Genomic DNA, 20,946 nt, shown 5'->3' on the forward strand with positions numbered 1-20,946 from the left:
AGTGGTCAGAATTGTAAAATTGGTCCGGTCATTAACGTGCAAACTAACCTTGGGGGTAAAGAGTTAGATGTACCAGATTCATGAAGTGCACCTCTCACTTTATGTGCACAGTTTCTTTACAGTTGTGGCCAAAAGTATTGACACCCCTGCAATTCTGTCAGATAATACTCAGTTTCTTTCTGAAAATGATTGCAAACACAAATTCTTTGCTATTATTATCTTCATTTAATTTGTCTTAAATGAAAAAACACAACAAAAAGAATTGTCCTAAAGCCAAATTGGATATAATTCCACACCAAACATAAAAAAGGGGGTGGACAAAAGTATTGGCACTGTTCGAAAAATCATGTGATGCTTCTCTAATTTGTGTAATTAACAGCACCTGTAACTTACATGTGGCACCTAACAGTTGTTGGCAATAACTAAATCACACTTGCAGCCAGTTGACATGGATTAACGTTGACTCAACCTCTGTCCTGTGTGCTTGTGTGTACCACATTGAGCATGGAGAAAAGAAAGAAGACCAAAGAACTGTCTGAGGACTTGAGAAACCAAATTGTGAGGAAGCATGAGCAATCTCAAGGCTACAAGTCCATCTCCAAAGACCTGAATGTTCCTGTGTCTACCGTGCGCAGTGTCATCAAGAAGTTTAAAGCCCATGGCACTGTGGCTAACCTCCCTAGATATGGACGGAAAAGAAAAATTGACAAGAGATTTCAATGCAAGATTGTGTGGATGTTGGATAAAGAACCTCGACTAACATGAAATGATCAATGATTTGCTTTTTGCTTCATTCTCTATTGTGTTTTTTCATTTAAGACAAATTAAACAAATTAAATTAAAAGATAATAATACCAAAGAATTTGTGATTGCAATCATTTTCAGGAAGAAACTGAGTATTATCTGACAGAATTGCAGGGATGTCAATACTTTTGGCCACAGCTGTATGTGCTGTAGCATGGCTAAAGGTTTTATAGTCGACGGGAGATATGTGTCACATAGGTGGCTTGTCGCCGTGACATAACCATGCCTATCTATGTGTGTTTCAGGACCTGTGGTGATGTCATAACCACATGTTTAATCATGTGATGGGTTCCTGGGTGTGGTTAGACATATAAAAGAAAGGCTAATGCTTAACACAGGTGTGTATGTGTGGAGGTGTTAGCCTCCAGAGTGTGTTAAGGCTCCAGGACTGAGCCTGAAGGACTGGACACTTGTTTTTCCTTTTTCTCCTTTTTCTGAGCTAAAGGCTATTTGTTTTCTGTTTTGCTATGTGGTTTATGGAGCATTAAACCCTGTGAATTTTTATTGGAACGTGCCTCCTGAGTGTCAGCCTTCGCACCTGAGTGAGTGAAACCCCTACAGTGCTTTATAATACATTATGATTTTAACAATATTGTTGTTATGAGGATACTACGATGGAGAAGGGCCAGAAGATCGCAGTGTCTGGTCACACAAAATCCCGCACTTCTTAAAACTGCTTCACCATCCTATAAAACGCTGCATGTATTTCCTTGCTCTATCATTGCAAGGGTTAATCATTTCAGTAGATCTCCTGGAGTTCTCCATCCTGAATTGTCTGAGCTGTTCTGTGTTGGCCACTCCCCTCTGGTATAAATAACTGTAACTGGCATTTGGGATTTGCCAGTGATAGTTCTATTTCCTGGTTTGGTGGTGAAGGAGAAATTTCAGTGTTTGGAGTTGGTGGCTGGAGAGTTTTCTGGAGATTGCTGCATAGAGTTGGTTTGCTTGTTTATCCTTATCCTTTTATCCCTGTCTGTTTACCCCTGTCTGGCTAATGTTTTCCTGTACACTTGAGCCCCAAATCTCCCTGGGTGAGGGAGGGATCAGGCAAAGGTTAAATTAGGAGCATAGCTAGGTACGAGACTCCGGCGTCTCCACCATCCAGGGTTATCCAGGGGACGGGGATAGACTAGGGCGCCCCTAGTTTGAGGGATTGGGTAGGTGCCCGCATTCTTGACACTGTGTAACAATTGTTATACTGCCAGTTATTTGGTGATATTTCACCTTTTGTTTGCATTTGCCTAATTATGTATTATGACATTGCTCTACATACATTTAGGATTGGAGAAGGATGTAATTTTATTAAGTTTGTACGGCAGTTTGCCTACCATACTGTTATACATATTTTTTTTATCTTGGTGTATGGTTGGACTGTATTATCATTATTTATCTGCATAACGCGTGAGTTTTTGCTGTACTTCAGGCACACCCAGTATACATTTTGTACATAGCCTTTGGGGTTTTAAAGAGAGCTTGACAGCACAATTTTATAATGCAAAGACATGGCTGTGATGGCACCGTAATACTGATTAAATTGATACCTTTGTGGTTCTTCCTTATTCACCATTTGAAGTTTTTTGATAATTAAATTCCAGTGCACAGGGGCCAGACTGAGTCCTAGGTATTCTTACTGTCTGTGATTCCCTGGCCTCTCTGCCTGCCTCCAGTCTGTGAATGACCTGCCTCCTCTGTTTGAAATCTCAGCAATGACCTGTCATTCACAGACCGGAGGCAGGCAGAGGGGCTGAGGAATCACAGACAGGGAGGAGAAGACCCAGTGCACAGTCCGGCCCCTTTGCCCCAAAATCTAATTAGCAGTAAACTTCAAATGGTAATTAAAAAAAACCGCAAAGCAGATTTCTTCACCGAAAGAATCAATTGAATCAGTATCATAGCACATTACAGCCATGTCTTTACTTTACATAACAAAATCGTGTTGATAGGTTCTCTTTAAAGGGAGACTGTCACAAGGTTTGTCCCATATGAGCTAGGCCACCACCTCTCAGCCCTGATATACTCTAATATGCTGAATATATGCTTGCAATCTGGCCAGCAAGACAAGAAAAAGACCTTTTATAATACTCACCTATACTGCTGTCGGGTCCGATGAGCATCGCTGTCTTGGTACGATGTTTCCTCTGTTCTTGTGATGCCATCCTCCTTCTTTGCTTTGCATGGATTAAGCATCCTACGTCATCCACACAGTGTCCCCGGCATTGCGCTCCTGCACAGGCTTACTTCTCTGCCCTGACTAGGGCAGAGTAAAGTACTGCAGTGCGCATGCACCAGGGCTGTTTGGCCTTTTCCTGTGCATGCACACTGCAGTACTTTCTTCTGTTCTGGTCAGGGCAGAGAAGTAAGCCTGTTCAGGAGCGCAAACCCAGGGAGACTGTGTGGATGACGTAGTATACTGGATTGCCTAGACTGAATATAATCATAAGAAGCAGGACAGGGTCATGACTAGGTTTCAACATTTCAAAGTTCCAATGTTATCATTCACTGAGTGATAGCATAAAAAATTTATTTTTATAAAATTATTAAGATGAATCAAGCATGTGCACCACCAATCAATTTAATGTCTACAGTATTATTTGCTCTACTGTCTCCAGCAGTCCCACACAGGATGGTTAAAGCAGAGATGCACATTCTCAATCAACACTTTATTCATGAGGGGCATCACAGAGCCCCGGTCTTGGAATTAGTGGGGGCCTCAGTAGTGAGGCTCTCAGTAAACAGAAAGTTACATTTAAAACTTGGTACAAATCCTTTACAATTATTACGGTATACTCTGGAAAACTAGAGAATTCAGAATTTGGAAAGCCCTGACATGTCATCAGCTTAAGGGCTTTTATATTTGAATTGTGTTTAAACTGGCATAAAACACATTCTGTGGGTGTGGTAAAGATCGCTATATATTGGGCAACTTGCGCTGTCTTGCACAACTGGATCATTCTATATTCAGAATTTCAAGTGAAGGTAAATATAATTTTCATTTCTTTCAATGTAACCAAATTTATATTGTGTGTGGATCTAAAAATAGTCAAACTGTGGCTGAGTTTTGTCAGTATGTAAAAGTAATTTAGATAAATATTAATTATTAAGACTATCCTCAAAAAAATGTAAAAAAGGATAGACAAATTATTTCTTAATCATTATACTATAACTATAAGTTATTTATACTATGCAGTCTTAGGCCACATTTACACGTCCAGTATTTAGTCAGTATTTTGCTTCAGTATTTGTAAGCCAAAGCCAGGAGTGGGTGATAAATACAGAAGTGGTGATGTGTTTCTACTATACTTTTCCTCTGATTGTTACTCTCTAGTGATGAGCGAATATATTCGCTGCTCGGATCTTCCCGAGCATGCTTGGGTGATCTCTGAGTATTTTGGCATGCTGAGAGATTTAGCTTTCTTCCACTCAGCTGCATGAGTTACGGCTGCTAGACAGGCTGAATACATGTGAGGATTGCCTGTTTGTTAGGGAATTCCCACATGTATTCAGGCTGTCCAGCAGCCGTAAATCATGCAGCTGAGGAGATGAAAACTAAATCTCCGAGCACGCCAAAATACTCGGAGACCACCCAAACATGCTAGGGGAGACCCGAGCAACAATGCTACTTGCTCATCACTATTACTCTCCTGATTTTGGCTTACAAATACTGATGTAAAAAACTGACCAAATACTAATAGTGTGACCGTAGACTATGAGAGAGAATATCTTGCTATGCACATCAACCTTGCTATACAGTCATGTCTTTGGAGCAGCATGATGCTGTGAAATGGAATATAGGCCATGAGTTATAAGATGTATGTATGCTCTTCATGTGCAGTCTGTAGAGCACAAGGACAGCACGTGTCCGTATAATTCGCACTTCTGAGCGAGCCCTTAGGCTAGGGGTCAGACATGCGTATGAAATATTGTCCAATTTTCATCCAGGAAACTCCGCTGATTTTTATCTATATTCATTTGGTATCTGTGTTTCCATATTTTATGTCCATGTGCCATCTCATCTGTTTTTATGCATCAATATTTTTAAATGTACATAACTAAATGTAACTTCAAGTATAATTTACAAGTTAATAATATGAATGTGTCTGTAAAATTGGATGGAGTACGAAGGTTCTGTGTGGGATCTGATTTAATCTGCCCAGCATGTCTTAGTGAGAGAAAGAGCTACGTTTTGTTGGTTTATAAACTGCGCTTGAGCCAGATTCAAACAACAAAGTTTGTTGCAGTTTTTAATTTCTAACAAATGAATAAGTGGAATAAAAAGGCTGATACTTTTCCTCTTTTTTTGTATCCAACCCAGTTGTGAGGAATCAGGGCCTTATACTTTTAATAACTAGTTGGAGTTTTTGATCCAGTTCCAAATTTGCAGAGGAAAGCAATCTGAAATCCAAAGCACAACGTATAACATTGTTCATGAAAAATGAAAATGTTTTGTTTAAAATCACTGAGGGAAAGAAAACAAAGCTGGCAAAAAAGAAAATACCATAAAGCCATTAGAACTTGTTAGCTGGTTTTTGGTATGTAATGTGAGAGCTGCATGATGTAAGGGCAGAGACCCTGATTCCAGGAATGTGACACTTAGGGTACGTGTCCACGTTCAGGAAACGCTGCATGTTTGACGCTGCGGGGGGCCGCAGCGTCAAACACGCAGCGTCCAGATGTTCCAGCATAGTGGAGGGGATTTTTTGAAATCCCGTGTCCACTATGCTTGGAAACACGCACGAGGCGGCCCTGCGACTCCGGACATGTTGCGCATCTTTTCAGATCGCAGCATGTCCGTGTTCCTTGCGGCAACGCTGCGTCGCCGCAAGGAATAACACAGGGCGCTATGGGAGGGGGGTGATCATCCCGGTTGTGTACAATGAACACATCCAGCATCATCGCGTCCCAGAAGGGGGCGGGGCTTAGCGCCGAGCGGCTTTGCCACTCCGACGATACCGCCGGCCATCCTGACCGTGGACACGTACCCTTACTAGACTGCTTGGTGAAGTTTTGATAAAATCCATCTTTTCGCTGCTGTAGATGTAGCAGTGCTATGAATGTTGAACCCTGTATAACCCCGCCCACATAACTGATTGGCGGCTTTCTCTGTACACTGCACAATGTTGAAAGTTGCTAATCAGTGTTAGTGGCTGCGTTAGACGGATTAGCTGGACTGGCTGGCATGAGACACCTAGTCTTGCAGTGATAAAACACTGATTGTGTTGAAACTACAGCAAACAACCTACTGAGTGACATCCCTTGAATCAGGCTCTCTGCCCCTACATCATGCTGCTCTCAGATTAATTAGCAAAAATGTCAATGTGTAAGCCTTTATAGCTTTTATTTGTATGCTTTGTTATGCACTTCTTGATGAGCCAAATAGAGAGTAATAATTTCCAGGAATATCTGTATTGTTTCTATTGTATACCAGTTATTAATAAATTATATGTGAGGTGTTTATATATGTTTCATTTTTATACATTCTTCCTCCACCCTAACAAAAGGCTTCATTTAAACTTGTAGGTGATGACTGCATGACAGGTGAGACATCGATGTATGGTTAGAACACATTTCTGACACACCTGTACTGGATAAGCCAGTTTTTTCTGTACTTCTGAAATGCTAGGAAAACAGCAACCCAGCTATTCTCAGAAATCAATAAGTGAAGAGGAAATTGCAAAATTAAAGAATAAAATAGTCTTCTGTGAGTCTGAAGGTTTTCCTAAGGGAAAATTACAATAGGAAACCTTTTGTGTATTTTGAAATTGCTCATTAAGTTAACAAATTTTGATCTATAAAATATAAAGATAAGACAGCAGTATAATTGGTGTAGTTGTGGATTGCAATGTGCTGGACTCACACATAAAAGGCTCGTTTCAACATTTGCATTTCTTTAAGTCACTTTTCTTTTTTTGTCTTGGGACTTTCATTGACATTTTTGTGCTCCAAATTTTTCTAAATGATACACGTGGTTCATGAAATTTGCACAAAATCAAAAATGCATTTTTTATTATTTTTACCCATTTTTGCAATTTTTGTAGTTAAGAAAATAACACTTTTTTTTTGCGAAATAGAGCAAAAATTTGATCCAAAATGGCAGACATGCGGTGCATAAAATTGATCCAGGGGGGACTAGAATACATTTGGTCCAAATTTTGAGACCTTTCAAGAAAGTCAGAATAGATCTATCAGCCGAAAACACCTGTAAAAGAACTACCGTACCCCACCCATATTGATGAAAAAAAACAAACAGGAAAACCCTTGTAAACTAAGCTTACAATAGGCACAAATTAAAAGAAGAATAACACACAAATGAAAAACATAATCTAGACAAAAAAGGTGCAATTGTAATAATACATCAAGCACTAAGGCCTTGATTCATGATTTACGTTTTGTTTAAGTTATTTTCCTTTTTTGAATTGTGGCATTAGGCGCCAAGTCACAAAGACCAGTATCTTTTACACCAGCCCCGATTAGGAGGAGTGATGGAGTGCGAAGCTCATTACAAGATGCATGCCTCTCAAAGGGAACCTGTCAGCAGGATTTTGCTAAGTAATGTACACACATGACCATATTGATGCTGTGACACTGAATAAAATGATACCTGTGCTGAAGAAATACGCTTTGTGGATTTTGGGTAATCAGTGTCTGTAGTTTTCCTGTAATCGTATCTTCATGCATCGGGGCTGGACTGTGGGGTGGACCTGTGGGTAGGGTTTTAGGTTCTGCCAAGACCCCTCTGTTGTTCCTGTTGTCTTTATCGTCCTCCTTGTTTAAAGTTTGCACCGGCACCATCCTAGCTGTGGGCAGTGCTTGCGCACAGTGATCTCCTGACAATCTTCAGGAAAATGGAGCCAGTGGCAGCGCATGCGCAAATTGACCTCCCAGTGGTCTTCAGTAAGATGAAGCCAAATGCGACTGCCAGGAGATCAATGTACGCAAGGGCCGCCCATGGCTAGGTCAGTACTGGGGCAAAGTTTAAACAAGATGAATGACACAGACAACAGGAGCAACGGAGTAGTCGTGGCAGAATCAAAGACGCTACAGACAGTCTGACCCAATTCACAAAACTATGACACAATGGTTTTCTTCATCACAGGTGTTGTTTTAATCAGTATCCCAGCACCAAAATGGCCATGTGTGTACATTACTTAGAAACATTTTGCTGACAGATTCTCTTTAATGAATCAGGCAAAGCGCAAAACGTCATGTGTCTCCGTGTGCACCTCACGACAATCTTACTCCAGTCGGGGACTGGAGTAAGATTTGTACAGTAGCAAATTTGATGAATGGGGAATACCATGACACCTGGAACCCCACCATTTACCTGTGATCATCAGAGCTATCGACCTAGATTTTCAGTGTGGCTGTTTCTGGGTTCTGCAGATCTGCAGTACCCCATCGATCTTACATTCATGACATATGCATTGGATAGGTCATCCACATAAAAGTAGTAGATGACACATTTAAAAAAAAATAAACATATCGGCATAATATACAAGTAGCCATTTCAAAACCAAAATCCCTTAAACTAATAAAAATAGCATGCATTCAGTCAATAAGCCGGCAGGGTATTATAATTTATTTTGTGTGGTTTAAGTCTACCACTAGATGGGGCCATAATGGATAAGCATTGTACTATGGATGCATTAATGACCATGCCTGTTAATAGAGATATTTCACCTATTAGCAAACTGAGTAGTTTGGCACTTTACAACCCCTGGCAAAAATTATGGAATCACCGGCCTTGGAGGATGTTCATTCAGTTGTTTAAGTTTGTAGAAAAAAAGCAGATCACAGACATGGCACAAAACTAAAGTCATTTCAAAAACTGAATGAACATCCTCCAAGGCCGGTGATTCCATAATTTTTGCCAGGGGTTGTATAACAGGTAAGATTGTAGAATATTAAATGCATTTATCACATTTCCAAAAGGAAAGGTGATAAATTCTAAACCAGTGGCAGGGGAGTGCACATACCAGGGAAACTTCAAATAAATCTTACCCCTATAATAATCATGTCACTTTATTGTTAAAGCATAGCTGTCATTTTAATTTTTATCCAATAATAATGTAGGGCAAGTGATTTTAATAAACTTTCAAGCATACCTTATAAAAAAATCTGAAAGAAAACCTTTCAAAAACGTACGCAGCCCTCCGCAAAGCCCCAAACGCTGATGTGAACTTAGCCTTACAGTGTGGTTATCTGCTGAGGTTTTCCTACATCCATTATTAGGGTGCACCTCCATATTTATAATCAGGGGTACATGGTTAAGGGCTAACTCATAAGTTTGCCCCCCCTCCTCCCTGAACCAAACCCCTAGGTAATGGATGTCGGCAGACAGCTCCCCCTGCCCTGTCATCTGATTGTCCTGTGTACTTGGTAACATTGGCACTTCTCAGTGTATAGCACACAGATGCACAAGATAATCAGCTGATAGGGCAGAAGGAGCTCAGCAACATCCACATTTCTGAGTGTATAGCACAAACAGTACAATCAGCTGACAGGGCAAAAGGAGCACAGTAAAATGAGCAGTTCTCCTGCCCTGTCAGCTGGTTCCTGTGTGCTCGGTGACATCGGCACTTCTCAGAGTTCTGCCGGCTACTGGCTCCTGTGTTTTCTAGATGGATAGCTCGATATACAGCTGATTGAAAGAAATAGATATAGAGCTATAGATGGATATACATACAATATCTATCTATAGATATTTGTCTAAATCATGTGTTTCTAATGTTACCATAATGTGGAATTGGACTGAGTATTGCACAACACATTTATTGATTATTCAAATTTTTATCACTCATAATCAACACAGGAGCCAGCAGCTGACAGAACAATGAGTGCACAGGAACCAACTGACAGTATTACTGAGCTTGTTCTGCTCTGGTAGCTGATTGTTATGTGTGTCTGTGCCATACACTGAGAAGTGCTGAGGTTACTGAACACACAGGACAAATAACTGACAGGGAGAAGCAGCTGTGTTCCAACGGCTGACGGAGCTGGAGCACTGTGACGAGTAGTGAGGTAACCTGTCGCTGCACTGAAAAACAGTGCATTGGATGCAGCCAGGAGCACGCATGCTGTTTAGGCTCCAACCCCCCTAGAAAGCCATATTCAGTATATGTGGAAGTGAATATGGATTTACCCTGACAAGGAGCAAATTGTCGGGTTGAGAAACAGAATAGGGGGACATCTTCTAGGTTTTTTAAAAGTTTTCTTTCGGATTTAAATTATAACGTATATTTGAAAGTTTATTAAAATTGCTTGCTCTATATATTTATTGATAGCACAGTGTCTTTGGTTGCTTAAGATACTTTTCTAAATAGAAAAGAGGTCTTCCCTATTTCCGGCATTATTCAGATTTCAGAAAAGGAGTGGTATATATGTTTCATAAAGGTGGTATAAGGACTTTGAAACCATGTTTCAATGTATTTAATAGCAAGAATACATTGATAATTCTATTCAACAGAACTGCAAACACCCTACTTCCATTCACAAAGCAAACGATAAAACATCAGTTGCCTGCAGCCACCACTAGAGGGCACTCAGGACACATGGATTAAAAAAAAACTGTAAAATTCTCTGCCTTGAGTGAAGGATGTAGGAAAATATTATGAGCATAAAGGGGGAGATTTATGAGAACTGCAATTTGGGATGCACAGTTCATAACAGCTATCTGTCTTAATTGTGTCCGAACCTGGAATATGCTTGAAGCTAAATAATAGTAATAATAATAATAATAATAATATACAGTACATATAATGTAAAATAACTATCATTTTCATATGTTAATTAGTTAGGACACAATGGAGTCAATCAGCAAAAGCATCAGTCAATTTTCATTTGACCTTGCCAATGAGTTGAGGAACTCAGAGAGTGATAAAAACATTGCAGTATCGCCAACAAGTATTTCTGCAATCTTGTCATTATTGCTGCTTGGGGCCAGAGAAGGCACATCCGCTCAAATCCAGAAGGTAAAGCAATCTTTGGAAATTAGAGTTTATATTTTTACTATTAAAATGAAAAAGGAAAAAAACGTTATTTATAGGAACAATGTAAGCTGAATCAACGAGGCGTCAATGTAAAATGTATAATGGACTCTGCTCCTAACTTCACATGCAGTCTAATGTACTCCTTTACTTTTATGGAGCAGACAGACCTCAGTAATCACCTCACTCCCAGGTCATACTCTCCCAAAGTAAACAGTTTACTATTAAAATGAAATATAGGCACATATTGGGGAACTTGCAGACCACCAGTATCATATCGCAATCCAAATTCTACACAAATAAATTATACATTAATATTTCAGGCTACATGATACCAAATAAATATATGGACATAGAATGGTCGTAAAATTGTAAACCTAGCAATATCTACCGTATGTATCAGAACAGGCTGGAATAGCCATGCATTTATGTGTATTTAGGAAGGAGAGGTAAGTGGGGATTCTCTTCGTTGTCCATTTTAAAGGCGTTGTCCAGGATTAATTTTTATTCCAGCATAGGAATACCCTGGCCCTTTTGCAGCATACCTTTCAATTCACCCTCTACACCATCTAGGTCCCATCGGACTGGCTGAAGTTCTACTGCTTCTATTGTACAATGACAGAGTACTTTTCAAACTTAAGACGATGAACTTTACTATTTGCTAGTCGCAGCACATTCTTGATAGTTACATCATCAACAGTTCACGTTCTCCGCTCTCCCTACGCTTTCTCCTATGTCCTGCAGTACATTATGGGGTTGCATCACCTCTTGCGATAACACAGCGTCCTCCCTGTGCAAGTGCACGACGCCTCAGAGTTCCCTCGTCCGTTTCGCACGGTACGGAGGGCGTCAGCCCAAGCAATGATCTGCCACATGGTGAGCGACCTGTGTCCCTGTACTGGTCAAGGATCACTTCTCAAGCTCCTGTCCTGAACTGCGGTAACGCTGCTGCCTCAGCTGTCCTTTCTGTCCATCCTGACTCTGAATGGCTGGGTAAAAGGCTGAATGTTGCGGAGCTGTCTGCTCAGCTCGGGCACTAGGTCCCTACTACTCACTAACAGGAAGATACTTTACTTTTAACACAGACAGCCCCTCCTATATAACTATGTATAATAGTATTTTGTCCCTTCTATTGTCCGACTAAGGGTACTACACTTACCCTATCACTGCTGACAAATACATATAACAAAGTGGAATATATACATAACAGCATAACAAATATACACCTTTAAGAGGATAGAGATGTGGCACCCCCTTACACTGAAATAAAAATGAATCCCAGGCAACCCCTTTAATATACTTCAAGTCTCTAAAAGTATTGAGCCTGAAAATCTGCTAATAGCCCCAGGCAGGAGACCTGTAATGCTGTGTAAGCATACATCTGTATCCGTACTTAATATAAGCAAGACTGCCTCATGCACAGATCAGGAGTGCCCTGGAGACGATCCTTCTCATGGACATGCAAGGGTAGACAAAATGTCTGAACACCCTATCTAAATACTCCACAATGTACAGTATATTTAAAGGTACCTGTGGCTTTGTATGATTATTCCTCAAATAGGCTGTAGCTTTCCTTGGTACATGAGTTGCACAAGGTTAACTGTAAGGCCAGCCCATGGTTTGTGGAGAAGTAAGTGGGCACTGGGAATTAGTTCCTGTTTTGTTAGGCAGTTGGTAGTGAAACTACAGAGAAGGAATACTACTCTCAGCAGTGTCAGCTGTATTGGGTGTGTGCGAGGAAGAGCAGGCTCAAAAAGAAGGTAGTAAGATCCTTCAATCATCAAGCAATAAGGATGGCAGTTTCTACTCATAGCAGGCAAGTTGGGTCATCTACAAAAAGAGACTTTTAAGCATGAATCTTAGTGTTACCCAGACCTGGAGGTCTTTATAAAGGAATAAGGGACCACCCAGGCAGGGACATATCCATAAGGTATTACAGTTGGAAAATCTCCCTTACACACTTCACAGAGTGTATTTAGTGCAGTGTTCAGTGGTCACAGTGAAACACATTGACTTGTGTGAACCGGTACTGGGAAAATGGAGATCCTCATCTTAACCTGTTGTTCTGCAGAATTGTTCCTCTCAAATTTTGTGCCACCATCTGCAACTGAAATGATAGAGCCTCTGTCATATAATGCAGATGAAAAATTGAATTATTTTATCTACTACCTATCGTACATAGTTTCAAGACCAAGTAAGCAAGAGTTTATTTTTTTTAACAATGCCTGGCACATTCATGACAACAAAGAGTTCCAACTTTCTCCAAGATACGGCAGCACGCACTCTGAGACTGACATCAATTCAAGCGTATACACTTGTATAAGGTATTTAGGGTCCCTAAATCACACCTCAACCAGGAAGCACCCTTACAGTCCTTATTTTAGGCAGTTACTTCTAAATACTCTCAAACCCACCGCTCTGCTCTAAGTCACATCTCATCTCTAGCATTCTTCTGGTTGGAAACTGTCACTCAACTTCAGGTCAACACATTTGTGTCATCAGCAGTTTAGCAGGTCCAAAACAGTAGACAGAATCCTTTCTAAACATTACTGTTTGTTTTATTTTCAGGTTCTTCACTTCCCAGAAGCCCAAACAGCAGAAAAAGAATGGTTTGGAAAATTATGTGCAAAAAAAATGAAGAAAGACAAGGTATGGTACCATTCAGTCAAACAAGAGAGTAATAGATAGACATAGCAGTAACATCCTGCAAAATGAATACCTAATATGGTAAACAGGCAAACTACAGAATGACAAAATGCATTTTGGTTTTCTATACACCAAAAAGGAATTGTCTTCCAGTTTTACTAAGTCATTGGTTGTGATAAAAAATATTATTCTGACAATAATGTCCACTATAAATTAAAAAAAAAACATAAGAAACTATGAGATAGTCAAGTATTTATTTTTCACTAAAGTGCAATAGTCACTGCATACAGTGGTGTTGTTAATGAGTGACCAGCACTCCATTCTATGGAGGACTTTACAGCTCAGTTCTTTGGATTGGTGGGGTCTCAGAGGTAATAATCATGAAATCAGCAAATTATTACCTAACTTGTCCTATGGACAGTGGGATACCTAATCAAGTGTGAAATAACCCTTTCATTTTCACTGTATTTCTTTTGTGATAATATAATATTGATATTATGTTGCTATCTGTACTAAACTGATATGTTCCTTTTTTGTTACTGAAAACTGGAAATAACCAGGTCGCTGATGTGCATAACCAGTTCCACCAACTTTTACTCCAATTAAAATCTCAAAAAAGTGACACAGTGCTGACTATCGCCAATGCAGCATTTGCTCAACTGAATTTTCCTTTGGCAGAGGTAAGTTTTCTATCACAGAGTTTGCTCAATATATAAGAGAAGGTGTCAAATTTGCTTTTTGCTATTTATTATTACTGTCATGACTAGAGATGGGCGAACTTGAACAGTAAGGTTCGGGGTCCAAACTGAAAACCTAGTGTTTAGGCACAAACCCTGAACACGAACTTCTCCAGGAAGTCCGTGTTACTGTTCGGATTTTGGCACCCCAAACCTCGTTTGTTTCCCATGCTGTCATCTGCATGACAGAGTGAGAAACACTGGTGGCTCTGATTGGCAGTAAGATTACTACAGTTGGTCAGAGGGCTGCAGTTCCCACGCTGTCAGATGACAGTGTGATCCAGCAGCTGTGACTAGCGGTCACAGGAGTCGGCTGATGAGTGAGTGCTACTCCCATTACTAACCCCATAAATAGATTGTAAAAAAAAGACCCAGCCTGAATAAAATCCTTTATTTGAAAAAAAGACACTGACTCCTTTATTTGAAATAAAAAAACACAGTTATACTCACCTTACGCCCATTCCATTGAAGCCCTTGTCCCCTGTAAAAAAAGGAAAAATAATAAACAGAAATATCCTTTATCTGTCCAACATGATGATAAGCTATACTGTCCCACGCAGTAATCCATCTCTCTGATATGTGATTTACAACCTGAACAACCGTTCAGGCTAGAAACCATGGGAGAATGAGGTGCTGCAAGCACAGCTTTAGTGACAAGCGGTGATGACATTGAGGTTACCGCAGGTCATTGAGGCTGTATTCCCACCGGCACTTCACTGTGAGCCAGGACAATGAAGTGCAGTGACCTCAATGAGATCACTGTGAGCACCATGAGAAAAATTCCTTACCGGCCTGAGGATACCAGCCCCCAGCTGACTCATGATGTCATCTGACAGAGTGGGAACCGCAGCTCTCTGACTGTCGGTAATAATCTTACCGCTGATAAGAGCCTCTGTTTGCCGCGCTATCATGCAGATGACAATGTGGCAAACAGCGGATGTTCAAGCCCCCCCATTCATCAGAGTGGAGTCCAGGTTCAGGTTCAAGTAACCGAACCAAACTTTTTTTTAGATGTTCGGAAGCACCTGCTGGACCTAACATCAACAAGTTCGCCCATCACTAGTCATCACTATTATTTGGTCAATAAAATAAAGTACATTTCTTTTCATTAATGCTATCACTTCTACATTTTCCATGATTAATTAGTGTATATAGGGGGAAGGGATATTAATGTCATACCATTCTTTATTGTAAAATTAGAAGCAAATTTAATCAAATTGTAATGGATTCTGCACAACTAAGCAGGCATGTTTGTCATATATTTAAACCTTTCTGAAAACTGCTGCTATATTTTTTTACATTTGGCAATATAGCTTAGCAAACCTGAACTCATAATATGTTCTTTTATGACTAGAGCAACATATTTCAATGACAGGGCCATTTTATCCTGTTAGAGCATATAGATGTAGCAGTAGGTCCATGCTGAGTTTTGCGAGTATGGAGAGAACTCAGTAGTTGAGCCATCTCTAACAGAAGCAGCCCGAAGCTAAGCTCCTTTCACTGCTGTTTAAAGGGAAGGTGCCACCAGTTTTCTTGTAGTTTGTTTTTTTGTGAAATTAAGCTTAAAATAGTAAATAAAATGCACTAATGCAATGTTTGCACTGTTTGCAAACATTTCTATATGAAAAATATTATATATTTTCTTACAAATATACATATTTACCACTAGGAGGAGCATTTTCCGTTTTAGACCTCAAGCAGCTATAGTGAGACTTACCAGCTTTACTGTTAGCTGAAAAATTGGGGCAGTAACTGCTGACATCACCATTTCCCTCCCCTTTTGGGTGGTCTAATATCCCTGGGGCAGAATGAAGAGCAGCATCACAGGGCAGAGCCATTTTGTGTGTGACTGCCCTGTGATCTGCTATCGCCAGCAGTTACTGCATCAGAAACACAGCTCTAGAGTTTACAGAAGAGCAGAAGAGAGTGGGCTCAGCAGCATGGTGGACTGGAGGAAGAGTGAAGTGGTGTGTGTGTTAGTGATGTGTCGTTCGTGAACAAGCCAACATAAAGAGCCGGCTCCCTGCTGTGAATGAAAGGAGTCGGCTCTGCAGCGTGAGTGAGCCGAGTCTTTTTTTTTTTCTTTCTTGTCTGGGCCTGGCAGCTTCTCAGATTCAGCCAGTGAAGTGTGACTGTGACTCATGTGGGAGGAGCAGACAGCAGAGAGGTAGAGTGGAGTCTGTGGACTGTAAATAAATGCATGTGAGTTACCATGTGACCCAAATAAAGGGGCAATATTACACTGGCTGGAGTGGCTTCCTCCCTGGTATGTGACTGTGTAGGAGGAATGACAAATTGTATGTTCATCATCATCAATGACCTGTGAGTTACCTTTTGTCCCAAATAAAGATACACTTTACTGTGGCCTCATCCATGGCATATATACATATATGGTACTAGATGGTGGCCCGATTCTAATGCATCGGGTATTCTAGAATATGCATGTCCACGTAGAATATTGCCCAGTCACGTAGTATATTGCCCAGCCATGTAGTATATTGCGCAGCCACGTAGTATATTGCCCAGCCACGTAGTATATTGCCCAGCCACATAGTATATTGCCCAGCCACGTAGTATATTGCCCAGCCACGTAGTATCTTGCCCAGACACGTATGTAACAGGTTAAAAAAAGAGTTAAAATAAAAAATAAACATATACTCACCTTCCGAGGGAGCCCTTGTAGTCCTGTCGCCTGTGTGCAGTGCACGCGGCAGCTTCCTGTCCCAGGGTTGGATGCGCGCAGGACCTGTCATGACGTCGCGGTCACATGACCGTGATGTCATGGAAGGTCCTTCTCCCATACCATCCTTGGCACTGGAGCCTGCCGCTTGCACTGCCAAGGACAGGACGCGTCGACGGAGGGTGAGCATAGCAGGTTTTCTTTTATTATTTTTAACATTACATTTTTTTACTACTGATGTCGCATAGGCAGCATCAATAGTAAAAAGTTGGGGACACACAGGGTTAATAGCAGCGGTTACGGAGTGCGTTAAACACGGCATAACGCGGTCCGTTACCGCCGGCATTAACCCTGTGTGAGCGTGCCTGCCGGGGGGTCTGTACGGCCTGCCGGGGGGTCTGTATGGTCTGTATGGCCTGCCGGGGGGTCTGTACGGCCTCTCCGGGGTCTGTGCGGGACCGTGGGTGGTCTGTACGGCCTGCCGGGGGGTCTGTACGGCCTCTCCAGGGGGTCTGTACGGTGTCTCCAGGGTCTGTACGGCCTGCCGGGGGTCTTTGTGTCTGTGCAGGCATCGTCCGATGGGACTACAAGTCCCATCGGACGATGCCTGCTAGACTGACAGTGATTGACACATTAGCCAATGATGGGACAGTAGTAGTCCCATCATCCGGCTAATGTGTTGAATATAAAAAAAAAATACTCCATGCATACTACATACATGCTACATACATACTACATGCATACATACTACATTCATACTCCATACATACATACTACATACAGTACATTCATAATTACATACATGACATACATATAGACATACAGTACATATAACATAGACTACATACTCACCGTTACTTGTCACTTTGTTCCTCGAAGCCAGTGTCATCTGTAAAAAATATGAAAAAAACAAACAACCAATATACTCCCTGTCCGCAGAAATCCACGAGTGTCCCACGACGATCTCCCGTGGAAAGCAGCAGCATCAGATAAAAAACTGGATACGGTGGAAAAACCCGGATCCGACTAAAAAAACCGGATCAGGCGAAGGAAAAAAACGGATCCGGCAGGAAAAAACAGATCCGGCGGAAAAAAACATATCCGGCGGGAAAAAAAATGATCCGGCGGGAAAAAACGGATCTGGTGGAAAAAAACGGATCCAGTTGAAAAAAAGGATCCGGGGGGAAAAAAACTGATCCGGCGGGAAAAAACGGATCTGGTGGAAAAAAACTGGATCCGGCGAAAAAAAATGGATCCGGCAGAAAAAAATGGATCCGGGGAAAAAAATGGATCTGGCGGAAAAAAATTGGATCCGGCGGGAAAAAATGGATCCGGTGGAAAAACCTGGATCTGGCGGAAAAAAACTGATCCTGCAAATGTGCTCGCAGGATGCGTTTTTTACCCTTAGACTTGTATTAGTGACGGATCGTGACGGATGGCCACACGTCGCGTCCGTCATGCAACGGATCCGTCATGTTTTGGCGGACCGTCGGCACGAAAAAACGTTCAAGTGAACTTTTTTTGTCAATCGCGTCTGCCATTTTCTACCGTGCATGCGCTGCCAAAACTCCGCCCCCTCCTTCCAGACTTCAGAATGGGCAGCGGATGTGTTGAAAAACTGCATCCGCTGCTTACGTCGGGCACAAATTTCACAACGTGCGTCGGTACGTCGGCCCGACGCATAGCGACGGACCCGTACCGACGCAAGTGTGAAAGAGGCCTTTATGAGCGTTGAATTAAAAAAAAAACAAAAAACGGAGTGGGCTCCCGTGCAATTTTCTGCGCCAGAGGGGGAAAGCCGACGGCCGGGGGCCAATATCTGTAGCCTGCTATGAATATCAGCCCGCAGCTGTCTGCGTAGCCTTTACTGGCTATTAAAATAGGGGGACCCCAAAAAAAATTACGTGGGGTCCCCCTATATTTTATAGCCAGAAAGGTTACGCAGACAGCTGCAGGCTGATATTCATAGCCTAGAGAGGGTCCATGGATATTGGCCCCCCTGGCTACAAATACCAGTCCACAGCCGTCCCAGAAATGGCGCATGTGTAATATGCGCCATTTCCAGCACTTAGCCCCTCTCTTCCCACTCCCGTGTAGTGGTGGGATATGGGGTAATAAGGGGTTAATATCACCTTGCTATTGTAAGGTGACATTAAGCTGGGTTAATAACGGAGAGGCGTCAATTAGATGCCTATCCGTTATTAATCCAATAGTAAGAAAGGGTTAATAAAACACGCACACATTAGGAAAAAGTATTTTAATATTCTTCATTTCACCATACTTACCATACTTCAGCGCCTGCAAAAAACGTAAAATAATAAACCGTATACTACCTGTCCGCCGTAGTTCAATTAATAACGAGTGTCCCACGACGATCTCCCCTATAGAACAGTGACATTGGGTGATGTCACTGCTCTATAGGACCCTCAGTGACACACTGACAGGAGACAATGGCTCCTGCAGTGTATCACTGAGGTTACTAAGGTTCAAAGTCTCACTTTATGGCAAAAAGCTGCGTGGGAAAATGTCTCACCCAGCAATGCCATAAAGTGAGACTAGGGACTTTTTTTTTTACAGCGGCGGAGGAATACAGTGGTGGAAGGATACCTTCCTGCCGTCATTGTGTTCCTGGAGCCCCTGGAGAGCAGTCGCATTATCTGATGCTGCTGCTCTCCATGGGAGATCGTCGTGGGACACTCGTGGATTTCTGCGGACAGGGAGTATATTGGTTGTTTGTTTTTTTCATATTTTTTACAGATGACACTGGCTTCGGGGAACAAAATGACAAGTAATGGTGAGTATGTAATCTATGTTTAATGTACTGTATGTCTATATGTATGTATTGTATGTAATGTATGAATGTATTGTATGTAATGTATGAATGTATTGTATGTATGTATGGAGTATGTATGTAATGTATGTATGTATGTAGCATGTATGTAGCATGTATGTAGCATGTATGTAGCTTCTATGTATGTAGCATGCAGTATGTATCCATGGAGTATGTATGTAGCATGTATGGATGGATGTATGTATGCAGTATGTATGTATGTAGCATGTATGTAGTATGTACCATCCACCTCTCGTGTCTCCCCTTTTCCTCATAGATTGTAAGCTTGCGAGCAGGGCCCTCATTCCTCCTGGTATCTATTTTGAACTGAGATTTCTGTTATGCTGTAATGTCTATTGTCTGTACAAGTCCCCTCTATAAGTTGTAAAAGCGCTGCGGAATATGTTGGCGCTATATAAATAAAAATTATTATTATTATTATATGCTGTATGTATGCAGCATGTATGCAGCATGTATGCAGCATGTATGTAGCATGTATGTATGTAGCATGTATGCAGCATGTATGCAGCATGTATATAGCATGTATGTAGCATGTATGTAGCATGTATGTATGCAGCATGTATGCAGCATGTATATAGCATGTATGCAGCATGTATGCAGCATGTATGCAGCATGTATGTAGCATGTATGTAGCATGTATGTAGCATGTATGTAGCATGTATGTAGCATGTATGTATGGAGTAATTTTTTTTTTTTCATTCAACACATTAGCCGGATGATGGGACTATTACTGTCCCATCATTGGCTAATGTGTCAATCACTGTCAGTGTAGCAGGCATCATCCGATGGGACTTGTAGTCCCATCGGACGATGCTTGCACACACTCATAGAGAGAGAATGCAGGGGGGAGAGGAGGGAGAGCGACACGGGGAGAGAATGCAGGGGGGAGAGGAGGGAGAGCGACACGGGGGGGGGAGAATGCAGCTTACCGGAGATCACTGGGACTGTGTGCAAGTGGGGAGGCGGAGACATAGCAGGAGAAGCACCCAGGGAGGGCAGCGTGTGAGAGCAGAGGATGTCTGCTCAGAACGTGCAGTGCCTGGAGTACAGACAGAGGAGCAGGGAGGTAAATCACCCGCACTCCCCACTCTCCGGCTCCAGTCAGCGCTTCTGTCCTGCAGCGATAGAGAGCAAGTGGAGCTCGGCAGATAGCACTGGGCTATAGTAAAATGGTGGCCAGTCACACCTACAGCAGTGAGTTGTACAGCCCACAGAGGCGTGCCCAGCTCACTGCTAATGCTGCAG

General features: G+C 41.8%; 1 protein-coding gene across 3 annotated transcripts in view; it reads left to right on the forward strand.

Annotated features, from left to right (window-relative positions):
- Positions 1-3,684: 3,684 nt before the first annotated feature.
- LOC143782378 (serpin B3-like) overlaps positions 3,685-20,946 on the forward strand; it is a 53,466-nt gene continuing 36,204 nt past the window's right edge. The window contains exons 1-4 of one of the 3 annotated variants that reach the window (XM_077269761.1): positions 3,685-3,780; positions 10,595-10,772; positions 13,356-13,436; positions 13,994-14,113. In XM_077269761.1, the coding sequence (XP_077125876.1) occupies positions 10,605-10,772; positions 13,356-13,436; positions 13,994-14,113 (369 nt within the window). In that variant the 5' untranslated portion in view covers positions 3,685-3,780; positions 10,595-10,604. Of the gene's footprint in view, positions 3,781-6,321; positions 6,340-10,594; positions 10,773-13,355; positions 13,437-13,993; positions 14,114-20,946 lie in introns of those variants that run through there. The other 2 variants (XM_077269762.1, XM_077269763.1) reach the window with 2 other exon arrangements.

Source organism: Ranitomeya variabilis, chromosome 6 (genome assembly GCF_051348905.1).
Source record: "Ranitomeya variabilis isolate aRanVar5 chromosome 6, aRanVar5.hap1, whole genome shotgun sequence".
In the NCBI taxonomy this organism is placed as follows: Eukaryota; Metazoa; Chordata; class Amphibia; order Anura; family Dendrobatidae; genus Ranitomeya; species Ranitomeya variabilis.